The sequence below is a fragment of the Myotis daubentonii genome, chromosome 6, assembly GCF_963259705.1.
Source record: "Myotis daubentonii chromosome 6, mMyoDau2.1, whole genome shotgun sequence".
In the NCBI taxonomy this organism is placed as follows: Eukaryota; Metazoa; Chordata; class Mammalia; order Chiroptera; family Vespertilionidae; genus Myotis; species Myotis daubentonii.
In genome coordinates, this window is record NC_081845.1 from 4,714,158 (window position 1) to 4,735,306 (window position 21,149).

At 44.3% G+C, this 21,149-nt stretch overlaps 1 protein-coding gene across 2 annotated transcripts in view; it reads right to left on the reverse strand.

The window, feature by feature from the left end:
- The window catches only part of TULP4 (TUB like protein 4), a 146,755-nt gene that overhangs the window by 35,145 nt on the left and 90,461 nt on the right, over window positions 1-21,149 (reverse strand). The window contains exons 3-6 of one of the 2 annotated variants that reach the window (XM_059699933.1): window positions 15,990-16,118; window positions 9,096-9,257; window positions 3,411-3,591; window positions 2,622-2,756 (exon numbers count right to left, since the gene is read on the reverse strand). In XM_059699933.1, coding sequence (XP_059555916.1) covers window positions 2,622-2,756; window positions 3,411-3,591; window positions 9,096-9,257; window positions 15,990-16,118 — 607 coding nt within the window. The remainder of the gene's footprint in view (window positions 1-2,621; window positions 2,757-3,410; window positions 3,592-9,095; window positions 9,258-15,989; window positions 16,119-21,149) is intronic. The other variant, XM_059699934.1, reaches the window with a different exon arrangement.

The window sequence follows — 21,149 nt, forward strand, 5'->3', positions numbered from 1 at the left end:
AGTAATTTCCAGATCAGAGTGAAGCAGCCCGTGGAAGGTTTCACTTTTTATAACCTTCGGGGTCTTTGTTTTGCAGATATGCCCCCTGCCTCCCTTCATGGCCCTGCAGGAAGACCCCAGTGTAATATTTACAAGCAAATGCTCAGGGATTTCTTCAGTGCAGTTGAGGAACAGAGTGAATAAAAAAATGGAGTCACTAAGGTCAAGCTTCTGAATTATTCAATGATGTATGCTGAGGCAACAGGAAATGATGCCATTCTTGCTTTGACTAGCCTGGGAACTTAACCTTCTGGGCTTTCAGTCCTGCGTCAATGCTAGATGCACCGGGTCACTGTGCATCAATGGCCTGAACATACATCAAAACCTCAGATGGCCATCTGAGTGACCTCAAGAAGAAACTGACCCTCTGTCCAGGTCGCTGGACATCTGGAGATACCATCCTGGACCAATGCAGGGCTCAGAATGCAGGACTGATTCTTCTCAAGAATGGACTTTGTACTATAAGGCCCCTCAGCTTTTCTTTCTCAATTGGAATGGTCTGGTATTGCCTAGCTGTGTTTTCCGTCTGCAAACTCAGAGACCCTTGAGTAAGTCTTTGTCATTTACTTCTAGACAAAGCCTCCTGAATCTTAATTCTGAGTGCATTAGACAGTTATAAAGTTATCCTGAGACAGTTACAGTCTATAGTGCCAAGTCAATCTTTTAAAAGGAGTAAGTTTCACAATAATAGGGCCATTGTGTGCTCAAAGAAATGCTAGAAAGAGAAAATTCTGCAAAACAGAGAAACAAAACAAAGCAGTATGAATTTGAATTCCTTTATTTTGAATTCGAATTCCTTTATTTTAAGGCAATGTGGGGTAAAGTGAGACATGCTCTTGAATTTCTGAACTCCTAAGTTTTTTGTTTTTGATGGGTAGCAGAATGTGCCATCCAAAATATGCCTTATTGGCATAAGGATTATTTTGAGAAGAAATAAGATACAAGACAAGCTCTCTGCTCTCCAACATTGTCTAAAAGCAAGACAAATTTGTAAACGTGTATGACCTCCCACCAGGAAGGACATAAGTTAATCACTGGAGACAACTTTAGACCCTTATCAACCCAGCTAGGATACTAGATGAATCTATACAACAAATTTATGAACTAGCCCTTATGGTCAATTAGTTCCCACGATTTGCTGCCCTAGAAACTGAGTCCTTTAGCTCTGTCATTTCTCTAAAATGTATTGTTCTTTTGTTAACATGCTGTATAACCCACATGCTAACCACCGCTCCCAGGTGCTCCAAGTTTCTCATCTACCAGTGCTTTCATGGGTAAGTACAATGCCTGAGTGAATGCATTTGTTTGCTTTTCTCTTGTCAATCTGTATTTGTCAGTAGACTTTACAAGGCGGAACCTCAGCTGGGGGAAATGCTTTTCCTCCCCTACATCCTCAAGAAAGAGCAAAAGTCACAACAAAGGGTAAAAACTACAAATAAGGTGAACCAATTTATGGTTCATTGTATGATAAACAATTTGGGATTCTCAGGAAATTTTTCTTCAAGGCACAACTTGGGGGGGGGAGGACTGAACAGGACACATTTGCAAAGCAAAAATCACTTCCTACCCCTATACACACACAAATGAATCTGCAATAAAGGAATGTGTGGTAGATGATAAGGAAGAGGGCTGGCTGCAGGCACCATGGTCTATCGGGCACTCTAAGTTCTTTTCCATGTGACATAATCACTGTGCTGGTAACAAACTAAAGAATAGCCAAAACCGGTTTGGCTCAGTGGATAGAGCATCGGCCTGCGGACTGAAGGGTCTCAGGTTCGATTCCAGTTGGGGGCATGTACCATGGTTGCGGGCACATGCCCCAGTGGGAGGTATGCAGGAGGCAGCTGATCGATGTTTCTCTCTCATCGATGTTTCTAACTCTATCCCTCTCCCTTCCTCTCTGTAAAAAAAAATCAATAAAGTCACCTTTCTTCACTGGAAGTTCTCTGATTATATTTATTGAGACAGTAACAGAAAAAGACCATGTGGATCTAAGATGGGAGTTAGAATAAAACTCTAGTCAAAAAAATTTCTCATCTGGGAGGGCTTCTATGGGTTACCTCCCCAAGTCACATGTGTTTCTAAGCTGCAAATTTGGTGGGAATGTGTTGGGAATGCTGCTCCAATACAATCTCGTCTGATAAACAGAGAACAAAATAATGCATCCAAGGTAACTTCACTGCACAACCATTAAGGCTTTAGTAAGCCTTAAAACTACAGGGGCTTCTGTGTAAATGTGTCTCGTGCACCATCTGCTGCCTCGAGAACAGCAGGGGCTGCCATCCACGACTCTGCAGACACGGTGTCAGCCAGAGACAAACACAGCGCACCAGAGAGAGGACCGCTCTTGTCGGAGTGGGAGAAGAGCAGGTGAAGATGAAGCCTGCCGGTCAGGAATCCCTCCTCTAGGCAAGACCGGGCAGCGACTTGTCAGATAAGTGGAAAAGAGAAAGGAAATGGCCTTTCTAACAGACCCCTTAAGTCAGAAAGAGGTCACTGCAGGGGACGAGAATCAACAAGTGCTGGGCGTACAACAACCAGCCTGGAAAACGAATCCCTGGGCTGAGGGTCCTATGCAGTACCTTTCAGGCCTGAGCGGATGACAGTAGGAGACAAGTCATCGTAGTTGTTCATTAAGCTGATGTCCCCCGAGGTGAAGCTGACGGTGAGCAGTGGCTTGATATTCTGCACCGGGATGGGATATGCTGCTGGACCATCTGTGGGGACAGAAGTGCTGAATGAAGAAGAGACCATGAGCACATGACCCAAACCCAGGGCCACAGCGCTGCGGTCTTGTGGAGGGTCTTGCAAACGGCCTGGCCATGCGGATGGGACTCTGCACTGGGTGCTGCTAAGCAAGCAGCCTTCTCCACCCTCCACACGACGCGGCCGCACAGGGTGCTCAGCAGAGAGCCGGGCAGTTACTTCCCAGTGCATCTGTCGGTGCTAAGAACACTCTCCCTCAGACCTCCCCACCCTGAAACACTAGCACTGATCTTCATTTTTTTTATGTGTAAACATTGTCTTCTCCTAAAATAAACAAACACACATGCACGGAAATGTGTATGCATATTCTCTGGGAAGCATAACACACACATCTGGGAAAGGAAGAAGACAAAGTGAGAGCATTTTATGTGTAGGAAACCTATGCCAAACCTTTGCCAATCAACCTGACCAGCGACAGTGAGACAGGGGGTGGCAGAGAGAAGACAGTCAAATAGAGAACACAGATTGTGCCGAGGGGCCTTGCAATTCGGTTCGCGAACTCTTCCCAACAAGTGAGGGTGCTGTGCCTGTGGCAGACCTTTCCCCTTCTGCCTCTAACGCGGTTCGTTCCCTCCATACGCTGTCCCTGTGGAGCAGCGAGCTACCTTGGGGCGGGGAGTAGTCGTCCGAGTCCGTGTCACTCTCGCTGCTGTCCTCCACCAGGAAGGCAGGGTAGTTCCAGGACATGCTGAGGATGCCGTCCGACTCGTGCAGGAGGACGTGCGCCAGCATCCTGCCGTGGCAGTCCATGACAATCACCTGCCCATCGGCCGTGCCGAACAGCACCTGCAAGTGAGCACCAGGACTGCTGATGGACGGGAGGGAAGGCCTCCGTTTCCCACACACCTCATCACCTCAACTTGTTTAGAAGGACAAAGTATATTTGGAATAAAAACACAGACCAGGTAAGTAACTGAGGGGATACACAAAGCATGAAGTAGTGAAAATTTAGCGGACTGTTACTGCAAAAACTCGAGTCCTCTAATACTGAAATATGACCAGCAGCACAATAAACATATGCATTATATTGTATGGACATTATCAAATAATATGAGCAAATCCTGGTTTCACTTTTTGTAGCTTGTTTTGTTTTCTTGGGTTGAAGGAAGAGGGTTATTCACTTATTTTTCTGGAACATAAAGAAGTAGCAGAGGTTCATTGTTAAGAATTTATTAGATTTAGAAGACAAACTTAGGTGTACACCTGACCTAGAGAAAATACATCTGGTTATGTAAGCATGTTATCTAATCATATTTGGAAAAGATGTTCCTGAAATAGTTTTATTTCACTGTGAATAAGAATAATTAATGTTATAAAGCATTAACGGTAATAATACCTTCACTAAGTGCTGACTTTGTGATAAGCACTATACTAAAAGCTGCACCTCATAACTGTCAGAACACTCCTGTGAGTGAAGTCCCAGCAATGCTGGAATGAAGCTGGATGGACCTAGGGAATTCCCTCAGGTCCCCAGGTCTGGGAGCACACACTCAGGGCCCTGCTGGGAGATGGGACAGGCACATGGCAGAGCTAGAGCACAGGCAGGCAGAGGATGGGGGGTGGGAGTGACCCCCCGCCCCCCATCAGAGCAGCGCTAGAGTATCTCACAGAGGCTGGCAGCCCCCTGACAGTGGTGCCAACCAGCCGGACGTCACGAGGGGAACCTGGGCCTGGGAAGCATGCTGATATCTTCTGGTCTGTGTGGTGGGCACGGGCGGGCTCTGCATTTCTTGACGTGAAAACTTTCTATCTTTCGTGTCTAATGAGATTTGTCTACCCCCGAGCAACTCATTGTGACAACCAAGCAAACTATTTCCATTTTACAGGTGCAGAAACAATTGGAAGGGGTCAAGCTGACAAAGCTGTTAAGTGGTCAAGCCAGGGCTATCTGACTAGAAAGACCAGGATTTAATAAGGCTTTTTAAACTCTTGCCTCTTTTTGCTTTTAAGGTTATGACACTAAGCTTGGGGGCAAAGACTATTCACAGAGGTACCCCATTGTACCTAAAAGAGCTCTGGGTACAGTGGACAATCAACAAGTATTTTTTGTTAAATGAATAAATTAAAGTAAATGACAATCAAAAGGTAATTTTAGCCCTAGCTGGTTTTGCTCAGTGGGTAGAGCATAGGCCTACGGACTGAAGAGTCCAGGGCTCAATTCCAGTCAAGGGCACATGCCCAGGTTGTGGGCTCGATTCCCAGTAGGGGGGCATGTAGGAGACAGCCGATCAATGATTCTCTCTCATTATTGATGTTTCTGACTCTCTCCCTCTCCCTTCCTCTCTGAAATCAATAAAAACATATTTTTTTTAAAAAGGTAATTTTAGGACATAAATGCTGATGATTGAGATGAATTGCATGGGATGATATAATTCATTTAAGTAGTAATAAGCTCACAGATTTCACAGGACTGTTAGGATAAATCAATTTCTACCAAATATTTCTTTAAACATGATCTACATTTTAATGACTGAAAGCTAAAAAAAAAAAAAGGCTAAAACTGTTTTCCCTCAGAAGTGGTTCAATTTATGAGTCCACGCCACTTAAAGAAAACCAGACAAAACCAACAGGAACCCTGCTGAACTCTAGAATGGCAGACATTGAACATGTTGGTAAGCAGTTTTAAATGATGATACATACAGAAAATGACTTCCTATAACTTTAACTAAAATGTACAATTTACATGTTTCAAGTGAAAAAGATATGTGGGGACCCCACAGTAAGGCAAATGTCATGGGTGACAAAGGCTTTTCTTCCCCTGCTTTGCACAGCCTCACTCATTTTTCAAATCTGTTCTGAAGAGCATCTCTGTACCTTGGTGCTGGCTGAAGGGGTCATTGATCATTTATGACTTTGGTTTTTAATAACGATAGCTCATTACTGGACAAAAATCGTGCACCTATGGATGAGGACAGTGGGTGGGGAGTGAGGGCGGAGGGTGGGGCAGGAACTGGGAGGAGGGGAGTTATGGGGGGAAAAAAAAAGAGGAACAAATGTAATAATCTGAACAATAAAGATTCAATTAAAAAAAAATAACGATAGCTCATTAGCCAACAATTAATTACTCTTCACAAGGACGCAGGAGATCCCCGCCCTGACTGTGCTGGACTCTGCCGTACCACCATGTTCCACTGGTGCAGTCATCACTATTCTCAATCTTTCCTGTATGATTTTTCATACCTGACTCCCACACAGACTGTGAGCTTCTGAGGACTGGACCAGGCCCCGCGGCAGTATTTGTGGAGGGAGGAAGAAAGGCCTCCGCACTGAAGCGTTTTTAAGTAACACACATCTTTCCATTTTGGAGAAACTGATGCCAGACAATAGAACAGACACCTAATTCCTGAATGAAAGGACTGGTGGCCAGTGCTCAACATTACAGGAAGGCAACATGGGACAAAAAGCCCCCCTCTCCCAAAGCTCCACCATCAGCCAGGTCCAAACACAGCCCTCTTGGGAAGATCATGCCCTATAAAATCTGCGAGAAGGAAAAACCAGCACAAACTGTCTAGTTGTCAAGCAATGATGCAGGGAGTTACTCTGTTTTGGAACAATGTCACAGATACAACATGAAATCAGATTTTAAAAAATCTCGCCTATTACACGTTCTTTTCATGCCTAATCACTTCCCATGAGACAGGCTCTGTGAGGCCCGGACTTGAAGAGACCAAGACGGAAAGTCTAATAATAGCACCCCACGGCAAGGACACCAGTCTCCGCACTTCTCCGCCCTCACTCGGGTGCTCTCTCCAGGGAGCCGGGCTGGCTCCTCTTCCAGGCTTGGCCCGAGGCCCCTTCTTTCTCTAGATCAGTCATGTCCACGGCTTCGAGGGCCCCACCCACACTAGCTCCCTGTCCAGGCCTCTCCCTAAGCTCTGGGCTCACACATGCCCTTGCCGACCTGCTGCTTGAATGAGCCAAAGGGCCTTCAGTCAGCAAGTCCCAGACGAAATGTGTGATCTTGTCCTTTCCCAAACAACCAACACACACACAGCCAGGGCCTCTCCCAGAAAAGACTGCGGCTGATGTGCTATCTCGTGTCCAGTAGGTGTCTGTCACATCACAAGTGCGCAGACACCACGTCTGAAAGCTTTTGGACCCATCACAGAATTAACCTCACTCTAACCATGGCCTCCACGGCACTGTGAGCTTGGCTCTGTTTTGCAAGTCTGTCTTGCCCATTACACCCTGAGCTTCTCGAGGGCAAGTCTGCACCGAAATTTCTCGTTTCCTGTCACAAGTGGATGCTCAGTGACGATTAGTAAATGAGTTTCTGCCCAAAGTTTGGTCTTTGCCAAATGAAGGAAGAACTCCTTTAATTTATTCTTTAGTCTATAAATCAATGCTCTGTTCAAATCTTCCAAAAACGCTTTTAATTACGAACTGATGATGAAATTATGTAAATTTGTCTCATATTTTCCCTGCTGGACTGCAGAGTTCATGCCTGGGTGAGGGACAAGCCCTCTGTAATGTGGACACCAAGAGCTAACAGGCTGGTAGAAACCTGAGGGTCCTCAGGCCATATCAGGTCAACAGCTCTCTCTCATTGCAGGGCAGTTTTTAAAATCAATGGAATTTTAAAGTAATTATAGTACCCATATAAATTCTCAGTTTCAATGTATTCCTTTCTCACAACACTAAGTTTGAGAAGAAAACAAATTGGCCATTTTTATTTTTTTAAAAAAAGGAAACATGAAACATATGACTAGAGGAAAGCAATTTAGTAAAAAAAAAAAAGTGTCTCAAAATAAAAGTATGGTTCCATATTATACTGCTTAAAATGTTTCAGCATTGTATGGATTCTGCTGTACTTGGACAAGTTTTATATTTACAAAGGTTTTACCTCATAAGCATTATATTTAAAAATCAATTATCAACATCTGATCTTATTAGGCTGTTATATATTGTTTTATCGTGGAATTAGAATACCAAAAATTATTTTGAAATTAGGTTTGAAAAAAATGACCAGAAGGCTCATCACCATAAAATCACAACCTGTCCGTGGCATTTGGATTCACTTCGTTCCAGTTCTTCATACTACACAGCGGCTTTCTCTTGGGTGTTTATGATGTGGTAATCCTACCACATATACCGTTCAAATCCGGACTTTCCTCCTTACATTAGACCATAAGAGCTCTTCCAAATTATTACACCATCTTTATACCACAACCTACAATTTACAGCACTACTATGTCATACCTTAAGTGGTTACACCACAGTTTACTTAACCATTTTATTTTGAGACTAGTAGGCTTATGTGCTATCTCCAATGGACAAAACACTGGTCATCTGAGATTGACCTGGAAAGTTGATAATAAATAATACTTCAATAAAGAACTGTTATTTTCTTCCCTTTGTTTCTTTTCTCTTTTTTTTTTGGTTAATCCTCACAAGAGGATATTTTTTCCATTGCTTTTTAGAGAGTGGAAGGAAGGGAGGGAGGGAGGGGGAGAGGGAAAAGAGAGAGAGAGAGACAGAGAGAGAGAGAGAGAGAGAGAGAGAGAGAGAGAGAGAGAGAGAGAGAGAGAAAGAAGAAACATCCATGAGAGAGACACATCAAACCAGGGCCAGGGATCGAACCTACAACCTAGGTACACGCCCTTGAGCAGAATCAAACACAAGACCTTTTGGTGTGCAGGCTAAAACTCTATTCATCAAGCAATACCGGCCAGGGCTTCTCTTGTTTTTTTTTTAGATAAATTCCTAAAGTATACTGGTTGATAATTTTAATATTTTTTACATACTGTACACCAAAATGCTTCTTCAAATGTCTAATACACATTACTAGCAATGAATGAGAATACCTGATTGTACTCATCAATAATCAGTAAAATCATCTGTATCAGTTTATTACTACTTTTGCTAAAAGTGAAAATATGTCATTATGCTATTTTGCATTTTTTCCGAGAATAATTTTCCACCACATGATTACTGACTAGTTGAACTTCTTTTGTAAATTACTGTTTATGTCCATTATTCATTTATTAATTGACTACTTACGTAGATTTAAAACTAAATTTGGGTCAACATTTTCTGTAATTGAAATATTTACCCCAATATTTACCATACTGATGGGAAATATTTTTTCTCCAATCTATGGTTCATTTCAAATTTTTGTTTTAATATTTACCTGGACACTGTCATTGTTCTTTTCCTTTGTGATTCTTTAAGAAGCTTTGGAGCAAACTCCCCTAGCCCAGCCCTTTTTCCTTGTGTGATAATTTTTTACTCATTTTCCTCCTCATCTCTCATGGTTTTAACATTACACACCTATATTCAAGATGCATTACCTGTTGGTCATCAGGAGTCCATATGCCACATGTGATCTGACTTTCCAGGTTGATCTCAGATGACCAGTGTCTTTGTCCACTGACAGAACCGACCAGGACAAACCCATCTCGATATGAAATAAGCGCTTGAGTCCCATCGTGGCTCCACGTGAAATCACTCACCTTTGAGACACACACGGATAAAAGTGGTCAATTTGTAATCTTAAATGGAAAGCACGTTCATCAAAGACCTAGATGTAGTCCTTAACTTAGCCTTTGGCTAAGGTCAAGGTGGCTTTAAAGAGAACAACATAAATATCCTATATAATAAAAGGCTAATATGCAAATTGTCCCCTTGACCAGGAGTTCGACCAGGGGGAGGGGCGGGCTGGCCAACCTCCAGTGTCCCCTCCCCCTGGTCGGCCAGGCCCGATTGGAGCGGGCTGGCCGGACCCCACCCATGCATGAGTTTGTGCACCTGGCCTCTAGTATATAATATGTGTATTACATTACATATATAATGTAAAAGACATCATTTGAAATATATGTGTCAGTGTGTGCCGGGAGCCGGTCCATCCTTGCTGTTTCAAGGGACCTGGCATATATGGCATACGGTTCTTAATATGTTTGCTCACCTTCTTGGTGCTGTGTTTTAACCAAAGTCACCTCTCCGAGAAAGGTTGAATCCCCAGGTAGGGATTTTCCCCTGAAGTTATGGAGGGAATAAAACCCCTCAACTAAGTGCCAGGCGGGTAATTAATCCCTTTAACTACGAACAATCATGCTTAAACTACATAATCTTTTCTCCCTGGAATGGAGATAAGAAATGCCCTAACCTTTGTAATAGAGATTGATAGGATTGAATCAACTGGTATAAATACAGTTGTAACAAGACAGAAACACTGAGAACTTAGAACAGAATCAAGAAGACAGAACCTACACGGAGCCTAGAGACAGAAGAACTTTGCTGGAGAGAGCATGCCGGAGGATCCTGGAGAGGGACTGGCCTCGGAGCCTAGAGACAGAGCCTAGCGGGAGAACATGGCAAGGGATCCTGGACTGAACCTGACTACAGAGATTGGCAGGAGAACCTGACTGGAACCTGGACACTGAACCTGACTGGAGAGCCTGGACAGAACCTGGCTGGAGAACCTAGCGAGGAACATGGCTACAGAACCTCGCTGGAGATCCGAAGCAGAACCTCTCTGGAGATCCAGACCAGAACTTGGCTGGAGATCCGGGCTAGAGATCCTGGCAAAGCTGCTGATCAACTGAACGCTGTCTCCGTGTCATTCCTTCTTCGCCGACTCTGTCCACGCCTTTGGGGACCCCTGGACCCGCTGGGGTTGGACCCCGGCAAGTGTGGTGCTGAGTGCTTCACAGACGATAATAAACTTCATAAACCACCTGTGGGAAGTATTATCATGCCCATTTTACAGAGAAAATAGGCACTGATGGGATAACCAAAATGGGCAAGACCTTTTGTAGACACGTGGTTCCATTTCCTTTAGTAAACACCTAGCAGTAAAATTAATTGCTTGTTCATATGGTTAAGTGTATATTTAACTGCATAAGAAACTACCTAACTGTTTTCCAAGTGGTAACACCATTTATACCCCCATCAGCAGTATATGAGAGTACTAGCAGGTCCATACCTCACTAACACTTCGTGTTATTGGTCTTTTTATTTTCGCTTTCCTAGTAGCTGTGCAGTGGTATGACACTGTGTTTTAATTTGCATTTCTCCAATGACATGATTTCACATACTTATTTGATCACTTGTACATCATCTTTTGGAACATGTCTGTTAAAATCCCTTGGCATATACATGTATTTATATATATGTATTCCTATTCACATATATCAATAAGTTGGCCTTCTTATTGTGCTATAAAAATTTTAAATACCGTCTTTTATTAGAATTGTGTATGGCAAAAAATTTCTCCACTCTGTGGTTTGCCTTTTTATTTTCTTAGCGGTATCTTCCAAAGAGTACATTTTCATGAAGTCCAATCAAGTCTGCAATAAAATTTGAAAGTCCTTTCATTTTGCAAAGATAATGCTTTTCTTTACATGCATTTTAACTCATTTATCTTGGAAAATACTTGTGCTAAAAGGAAAAACATCTTAAAAGAGGGCTAAACCATACAGTCCGAGCATATCAAACTTGCAGCCCACGGGCAGCATGTGGCCCATAACAAATATTTTTGCAGCCCAGCTAATATAATGGTATGTAAGAAATGTTTTAATAAAAATTTTGTAACTTGCCGAAACCGGTTTGGCTCAGTGGATAGAGCATCAGCCTGCGGACTGAAAGGTCCCAGGTTCGATTCCGGTCAAGGGCATGTACCTGGGTTGCGGGCATATCCCCAGTAGGAGATGTGCAGGAGGCAGCTGATCGATGTTTCTCTCTCATCGATGTTTCTAACTTTCTATCTCTCTCCCTTCCTCTCTGTAAAAAATCAATAAAATATATTTTAAAAAAAATTTTGTAACTTGATTTTTACAATATCCTGTTATACATAATTATTAATATAATAAAAGCATAATATGCTAATTAGACCGGACAGCCAAACGACCTTCTGGATGTCCTTCTGGACGAAGTTGCCGCAGTGGGGGCTGAGGCAGAGGTGGTTAGGGGTGATCAGGCAGGCAGGCGAGCGGTTATAAGCCAGTGGTCTCAGATTGCGAGAGGGTGCAGGCTGGGCTGAGGGACCCTCCCTCCCGTGCATGAATTTCGTGCACAGGGCCTCTAATTATTAATAATGAACTACACTTTCGCTAATGACTGATTACTATAATCATGTTGTATTAATTTCCCTGATGCGCAGGCGCACCGTTTCTCTTCACTAATACCAGCAGCGAATATCCTAGCAGCCAACTGCCATGTCATTAGTCTTGAACTGACTCGTTTGGTGTGCGCAACAGGAAATATTTCACTTTTGGAGAACGAGAAAAATAGAGTTGCATTAGACTTATTAATTTGTGCAGTTATTCAGTGCCTGGTAAGTTAATGTTCAAGAAAAAATATTAATTTTTATTAAAATGTTCTATTATTTTATGTTAATGATTACTCATTTATTTCAGCCCTTTGTATTCAGCATGTCTCTAGTGAAATAATCCTACGTTTCTATGAAAATTGAAGCTTTTTTTTTTGTGGCCACATAAACTTACTAACAAACCTTGTTTATTTGGCCCATGTTAGCCTTTGAGTTTGACATGCTTGATATAGTCAGTGAAAAGAATCTTGTCCAAGACACCACCAACCTTATAATCACAAAAATGATCGAATAGGATATTTACATGAATTAATTGGTTTCATTAAATTAGGTGAGCACAGAGTGGTAAGAATATGTCACAAGTGGAAAAACAAAAACAGGGGAACTCAGAAGCAAATGCTGTAAAGAAAATAAGTAGAAAGGCTCTTCTACTGGTTGTCTTTCAGTTGCAGGGGTTACAGTGCTTTTGCTTCACTAACGAGCATTCTCAGACACGGATTAACGGAAGCTGAGCCGCAGCCCGTGTGGCCCACGCCTGAGGCAGCTTTTATCAGACCATCCTTGGTGCCTAATACTGTGAAACTATGCATACACTGTTCCAGACTCAACTTTGAAACAAAGGACTCAATCGTTTCCTAAAAAAGAAATTATTAAAGCATCAATCAGCTTTTGCCAGATGTTTGATTGCTTTGTCTCAATGAAAGGCATGCTATGTAATAAGGATCACCTGTCACTTCTAAAAAGTATTATTTTTCTATGAGCAGATTTCAAGGATATTCCTCTTCCAAGTCACAGAATTGTCCCTCCTCCTACCAGACACTGTTTCAGGTGTAGAGAGCCACCGCTCCTTCGGCCAGTGAGTCATCATCACCAGAGTGCTGTTCTTTACTTACATAAGATTTGACTTCAACACAAAAGCAGCCAAACCTCCCCAAAATGTAAGCATTTAATGATGACAACTGCTCAGTGGGTTCTGAGATGTGTAGGATCAGAGCTCTACAAAGTAAAATTATATAAAAATGTAAATCAGGTCACAAGACACAATGATTACTTTGGTAGAACCTGGCTGGCACAGGCCTCTGTGAGATTCTAGGTGCTCCAGATGTTCCATGGTGCATGTAAGCTCACTCACCCCCAGGTCATCCTAACTTACTTTGTTTTCTTTCTAACAGGCCATTTGCACCAAACTCTAAATGACAAGAAAAGCTGAGGAATATAGTGGTGGTAGAGCCCACACAGCTACTGTATGGACATGACAGAAGGTTCCCTCCTCAGACCGGCTGCCCGTCAGGAGAAAATGTACAAGGGCTTTGGTACAGAAGGTCACCAGGGCGAAAAGCCCCGGGCGCCTAGCACTTCCCATAGTTAGTTTTTTTAAGTTCTAGTGCTTCTCGGAGGCAGGTACATTAGTCCCTATGTTACAGATGAGGAAACTGAGGTCCAGAGAAATATTTCCCACGGAGAAGTCACTGAGTGAGATTCTTGGCTCATGTGGTCTGACTCTAGAGATCATGCTCTTGACAACATTCCCTGCAGGTGACATGAATTTCTCATAATCCTGAGATTTTACATCTGCAGCTCTATTCAGAAGGCGAATTAGTCGTCACCCCTTCCTTTTTCACTTTGGAGGTATGCAGGAAACTGATATTGTTACTGAGTCTAGAGGCCTTGGTTCTTGTCTTCTTGAAGGGAAGATTTTAGGCAAGAGAGAAAGTGTAGCAAAGCAAGCAAGAGTTTATTGTCTGAAGCAAAAACACATTCAGGACAAGGAAGGGTAGGAAGCAGCAACAGAGCCTCTGCTGGGCTGCTGTGGCTCCCTGGGAAGTCAGAGAAAGGGGGGCCTTGGAGACAGGGTCGGGGCTTGGTCTGGGATGAGCTGCCGCTGCCCACTGCTCCCCTGGCTGTAAGTCTTATAGGTCCTCTCACACCTGCGGGGGAAGGTAAAGATGTGGGTGTGGTATTTCTCTCTCTTGCAGGCTGGAATCTTAGGGGAGGTCTTAATAGAATGTTCATCAGCTTTCCAAGTGTGCTCTTTCAGGGTCACGGTCTCCACTGACTGGTCGGTGCCAGTAGTCAGTGCGGCCGGTCCTGAGGCAGCGGTGGCCTCACTTGTGTGGTTTTGCGGCTTTACTGGGCCTGGAGCTGAAATACAGCTGAGGCCTGGGTGTTATCCTTAGGGAGGAAAGGTCAGGGGTCTAACCTACATGACTAGTGATATGCGAGGGGAGGAAAGGTTACCCAGGGGGCAAGGTCCTTGTTTTCCCAGTTTTGCCCCTTGCTAGGCGCCCGGGGCTTTTCGCCCTGGTGACCTTCTGTACCAAAGCCCTTGTACCTGGCCCAAAGCCCTTGCTCTGCTCGTATCTGTCTAACTGCCTATTATAATACTAGTAGCCCTGCACACAAATCTGTGCGCCAGTAGGTCACTGCGGCCCTGTAGCTCTCTGCCTGCTACCCTACCCTCCTGTAGCTTCCCCCCCCACCCCACAGCTTGCTGCCCTGCCCCCTCTTGCAGCTCCCCCCCCACCCCACAGCTTGCTGCCCTGCCCCCTCCTGTAGCCCCCCCACCCCCACAGCTTGCTGCCCTGCCCCCTCCTGTAGCTCCCCCCCCACAGCTTGCTGCCCTGCCCCCTCCTGTAGCTCCCCCCCCACCCCCACAGCTTGCTGCTCTGCCCCCTCCTGTAGCTCCCCCCCACCCCCACAGCTTGCTGCCCTGCCCCCTCCTGTAGCTCCCCCCCCACAGCTTGCTGCCCTGCCCCCTCCTGTAGCTCCCCCCCCACCCCCACAGCTTGCTGCCCTGCCCCCTCCTGTAGCTCCCCCCCACCCCCACAGCTTGCTGCCCTGCCCCCTCCTGTAGCTCTCCGCAGACCGCTTGTACCTTGCTGGCCCACCCTCCTGCTGATCAGTGATCTGGTCTGTGATGTGCTTGGTCATTACGCCTCAGGGTGTAACGGCTAATTAGCATATTCCTCTCTTATTATATAGGATGGCCTTTTCAGAGTTAGTCAAAACTATTACATTTACCCTAACAAATAAAGTCACAAAGAAAGAAAATTTGATTTTTACCCAGAAGTAGATTTGTCTTCTGTGATGACATCTTATAAAGATCCTCTAATAAGGATCTGCTAATAATAACTTCAAAAATATCTTCACTCCTTGCAATTTTATGCCACATCACTGATCTCTTTATCTTTCAAACTTGGGGAGCTCACAGGGAAACCCACCCTAGGAGAGGAGAATAGACTAAGAAACCCCCCATCCACAAAGGTCCCCTGAGGATTCGGTTCTGAAGCCCTAGTTCTGTTAAATCCCGGGGATGGCACCTGTGTGCTGTGCTGCCCATCCTCCTGTGGGAGGAGCAGAGCTGTCCCACAAGCCAGAAGAATCTATGAAGCGGTTCAAAAATAGCACAGCTCAGCAGGGCAGCCCTGGAGCAGTTGTCTTCCTCTGGGGGAGACAAATTTATACCAGAAAGGAAGAGCTGAGGGAGGACAACAGCTGGCCACACTCATTGCAACCTGAGAAGAAAGTGTTGACAACTCAGTGTGGTGAGTGGGTTGTGAGAAACAGTCATGTGGAGCTCGCTGTGAGACAACCAGGTGACAGCACAGGAAAACACCTTGTGGAAGGGAGCAAAAACAGTGATATGCCAGAGTGCCTCCGGGCCCAGATTCGGCATGCAATCACACACTGAATGTGAAAAGTGGTTTCACAGATTTAATTCAAGCCCGAAAACTAGAGCGTTCTCACAGAGCAGCACAGCTGAAGTGATATATGCACGAAGCATGAAAAGCAGGGTTCTAGTTTCATTTATTTCTACTCCACCCATTTCTGGAAAGAGTTCCCATTTGCCCTGGAACACACGACCTGTGTTGTCTCTCCAGCAGTCTTCCACTGGAAGAGGGTCCAGCCCACTCACCTGAGCCCCTCGGTCGTTGACCAGTTCCACAGACCATCTCCCTTCATACTGAATCCACACAAAGATCCCTCCATCTGCGTCACACGTGGCCAGCTTCTGGTATGGCTCATTCCACCTTACCAGCACAACCTAGAAAACAACCAAGATGATATTTACCACAAGGAATGAATCAGTGGGCCAGGATTACGCCTACAAAGAGATCAAACTTCAAAACTAAGCAGAATGCATGGTCCAAGGAAAAGCCTGGGGAGGATGTGGGGACCAGTGGAGGGGACAGGCCGCAGTCCACACACGGCAGTCACAGGGAACCAGACCCACAGAAGGGTTTCCTGGGAAACAGCAGGCACCAGAGCAAATGATAAAGTGCAGCATGGAAATACCCTCTGGGGTAAAAACAGAGGCCCAGAGGCCATCTGTACTCTGTCTTGCCTTTCACAGGTGCAAGGATCTTTCACCTGACAGTACTGTATGATGGAAAAACAATTTTCACAGAATATATTGTGTATTTGAATCAGAGTATTATTTTTTAGTGCAGTAAGAGGCATGGATGAGACCTATTTAATTTCATTTTCCTCCCAATGTGAAATTCTCCATATATTTTCTAGATTCTTATTTTCAAATAGTTCAGCATCTAAACATGGCCAATTTGGTAATGACATTCATCTTTCTCAACTCTCACTCCATCTAAAAGGCAGACCCTCTGGAAGGTGGTCTGTGGAATTAGGTGAATGCTTGAGGGCAGCCATCAGAGAGTCCAGTGAAACCTCTAAGGACACAGGGCTATGAAGTGATCCCAGGAGCCCCAAAACGCCTCCCCACTTTCACTGTGTGGATGTTCTGAGTGTCACCTGACTGGCCCATGCTGGGGATAATGCCGAATTAAGTCCATAGGTCAGACATTCAGCGCCTACTTAAGGTTCCTGCTGTGTGATGCTGTAACCAATACGAAGCTGGAGAAGACCAGGCCCCGCTCTTAGGAAAAGTCCAGCTGGGAGCCAGAACATCCACAAATATGTGCCTATACACTGAGGTGTGTCTGTCAAACTAGGATTATCACTAACTGGCAAGAGCACGCCTGATGTCCATAAGCTTTGGATCCCGTCTCCTCCCAGGGCTTTGTGCCTAATAAACGAACTACCCTCATGAACACGTGGCCCCTGTGTAAATGGTCTCCAAGTTCTAATGTGTACAGTTGACCCTTGCTAAGGGCACTGACCCCACTCACATAAAAAAATCCACCTACACCTTTTAATTCCCCCCAAACTTAACTACAGCTATCCACCAGCTTCTATGAGGGACTGGTTCCAGGACTGCTGTAAATACCAAAATCCGAGGATGCTCAAGGCCGCCATATAAAACGACGTAGATCAATGCGTGAAACTGGCCATCTGCGCCTGCAGTTGGTGTATGTAAAACCTGGGGGACACAGAGGGCTGACTACATGTTTATTGAAAAACAGCCACATATAAGTGGACCCATGCAGTTCAAACCCATGGTGTTTGAGGGTCAACTGTACAACGACAGATTGTCAAGGACCTCCTCACGCCCATCTGTGTCCAAAACACAGGCCAATGCAGAAGCCCAGTCACTTCTCCAAGTTGTATAATGGGCACGCACACCTGATTTTAGTCCTTAAGTTTGTTTTCAAGGCACCAGAGAGCTAGAAGCGGTCCCCATAACTAATGGCATTAGCATTAGTTATAAAATTCATTAAAAAAAGATGCATAATAAAATCCTCAAATTTTCCAAGAGGAAATTCTTACCCACTCAAAATGTAAGGATGCTGTTGCTTTAAAAACAAAACAAACAAAACAAAAAAACTCTGGCCCAGCTAACATGGCTCAGTGGTTGACCCTCAACCTATGAACCAGGAGGTCACGGTTCAATTCCCGGTCAGGGCACATGCCCGGGTTGCAGGCTCAATCCCCAGCATGAGACTTTCAGGAGGCAGGCAACCAATGATTCTCTCTTATCATTGATGTTTCTATCTCTCTTTCCCTCTCCCTTTCTCTCTGAAATCAATAAAAATATACATATTTTTAAAAATTCAAAAATCAAAGAGAGCCGTGAGGTTGCAATTTCCAGACATGGCAATCACTAGTCAAACCTAACTTAGCTGATGGTTCCCACGCCAAAGGCAACTTCCAAGGATGCAGACACCGACAGCTCCCAGCAGCCCCGGTCAGCCACCCCTCTGCTGAGCGCCTGCCACACTCTGGTCCCAGCTCTGCATGTGCAGCGCTCACACCACCCGCTGTATGAGTGGTACCTCTCACTGCACAGATGCCCTCCCTCCTGAGTTGTGCTGCCTGAGGAAAGGGACGGAATACTGACACACAGTAATTTTGAATATATTGTGCCAAAGAGTAATACTTAATTAGAAGTTATGATCCTTATTCAGTTATATCTTTGAACTATATAAGGTTATTGAAAGCTATTTCTAGCAGGTTATTTTCAACTCCCAGAGGCATTTTAACAACAGCCAACACTGCCTGCCTGCCTGCCTATTACAAACTGTTGGGTGCTAAGCCATCTTCGTCCTTGTCGAGTTCAGTGCAGTAAATGGACACAGTCTAGTGCTCTATCTGCAATTAGAGAGCCGTGAACATACACAGGAGGACCCTCGACACAGGTGGATGGGGGGGCAACAAATCCAGGTTCATTTATTTAATTCTAGGTTTTTAAATTCTCTATTTAAATTACTGATCTAATTTTTTAAAAACAGTAAAACCAAAACAGCAACAAAAGTCTTTAAATGCACTGAATGTGTCATAAAATTTAGAATTTCCAAATGGTCCATAAAAGCCAACTTTATAAAGTTCTTTCAGGCCCAGTGATGCTTTGGCCTGAGCCTTGCAATCCACGAAAGTGCATGTTGCTACTATGTGGTCCCTAAAGCCACAGGCTCGCCTGTAAGCCCACAATCACTGACAGCCTCTAGAATGGCTGCCACGGGACAGAATATGACCAATAACATGATATTCATTGCTGACCATGAGTAAGTTAACACATGAACTATAAAAGGTTACTGAAAGCTATTCATGTACTATGACCTTCCTTATGAAATAGTATCTGATGACAAGGTGTCATATTTATGAGCATAAAGGCTAGTCACATTCTCTATACTTTTGCCTTTTTGCTTTAACATCCAGGTATGGTTGCATATTTGGTTCACATCAGTAATCAAACTCTTCTTTATGAAAACAGCCAGCACGGCCACAGCATGACACAAACACTAAAGAGAAAAGGTAAGATATGTTTTAAAGTCATTTCTAACTTCACAGATTTCTTGGTCTGATGAGAACACAGTGGTAGCTGTAAGATCAACAGCAAGTTCACAGGCTCCAGCGCACCCTTTTGCAATTCCTGACCAGCTGAGATGCAGCTATAAATGGAAACGTAGTCCCCCCACACATACTTCTTTGCTGTGAGTTCTAACCAATAAAACGGAGTAAGTGGACAGCTCCCCTAAATTAGGGAAAGAAAGCTTTCCAATGATTCTGGGTTTAAAAATAAAGTCAAACTGCTAATGTTTCCCTGGATTCATATTCTCATTTCCTCTCTCGTCTGGTCTACAGTTCGTCTTATCTCCCAGAAGTTTATTTCCTGTTCTCCGAATCCTTCCAGTCTATTTGGCAACATCAAGACATACCAGAGTGTTGAGGAATTACCAAGCAGCAGGCCAGCTGGGTTCTCAGTCGCCCAAATTATGCGGCAGAATGCAGGGTGCCCGGGCATTCTAAGGCAGAACTTTCCTTCCCTTTTAAAGGAAAACGGGGCTCAGGGTGACTCTGGGCACAGAAGGACCTCAGTGTTCAGGGTGTTAGCTGAAGTGCGCGATCTTCTACTAAAAAGGCAGATGAGAAGCTAAGCTTTGACCTAGGGCTTTGATTATTCAGAAACTGCCAGCCTGTTACCCTCTCTAGTGCAAGATGTTCTAGCATGCTATAGGCATTGTTACCAATAAGTATTGATCAGGACCATTAAAAGTAGAGAAACCTGTACTAAAAAGATAGGGCAGGGCAGCTGGAAGTCTATCTGGGCTGTAATCCAATGCCCTAAATAAGTCACTTCACTTCTGACACCTAGAACTATTTTTAGAAAAAACTGTCAGTTAACCCAACTCAAGGATAGTCATCTTTTCAAGCAAGAACCCTTCAAATGGTGTTGATAAATATGAATATCATTTATATTTTATAGAAATATATGGGAAACCACCTCAGTGAACAACTAGTATCCTCAATATTCATAAATATTTTCCTCAACTTGAAGAGAATGTAATTTGAATGAATGCTAAATACAAATAGTTCAAGTAGTGAATCCTTGTAAGTGGTTATTAGCACTTAGTTGTTCTTATTCTGTGATTTATTAAGTGAAACAGCAATAAATGCAACTGTACAAGAAAAACAAGATGAGTACCAATTTAATTTTAGATATATTTAGTATTAAACAAAGAGCCAATAGCATCTTTAAAAAGATTGGAAGAAATTCAGTGTGAACAGTGGTTTCCGGACTCGTGCTCACGGCAGGAACAGGAAGGTCTGTGAAATGGTGGGCTGCGGGCAATTGCTGGCCCACTCAGCGCCCCTCTCCTGGTCTGCCAGGGATGGGGAACAGCAGCGCATCTCTCAGGCCTAGTGTCTAGGCCAGCCGTGGGCAAACTACGGCCCACGGGCCAGATCCGGCCCGTTTGAAATGAATAAAACTAAAAAAAAAAAAAAAAAAAAAGACCGTACCCTTTTATGTAATGATGTTTACTTTGAAGTTATATTAGTTCACACAAACACTCCATCCATGCTTTGGTTCCGGCCCTCCGGTCCAGTTTAAGAACCCATTGTGGCCCTCCAGTCAGAAAGTTTGCCCACCCCTGGTCTAGGCTGTGAGGAGTATGAGAAATGACCTCAGAACAGCGCCAGCAAATGTTCAATCAGTGAGAGCTCTGTACTATTTATTTGTGAGCTACACGTCCAGAATATAAATCCAATTCAGCACAATATTCACATCTATGGTTTCCTCTTCTGATAAATGGTTTGAAAGGTGGTCCCTTTTTCCAGACACACTTCCTGTCACATGCACTCCCCACCCACTCTGGACCTTAAAAATCAACATCCCCACACATTTCCTGCCACCCTTGGCCCAGGACGCCCCTCTGGCCCTTGG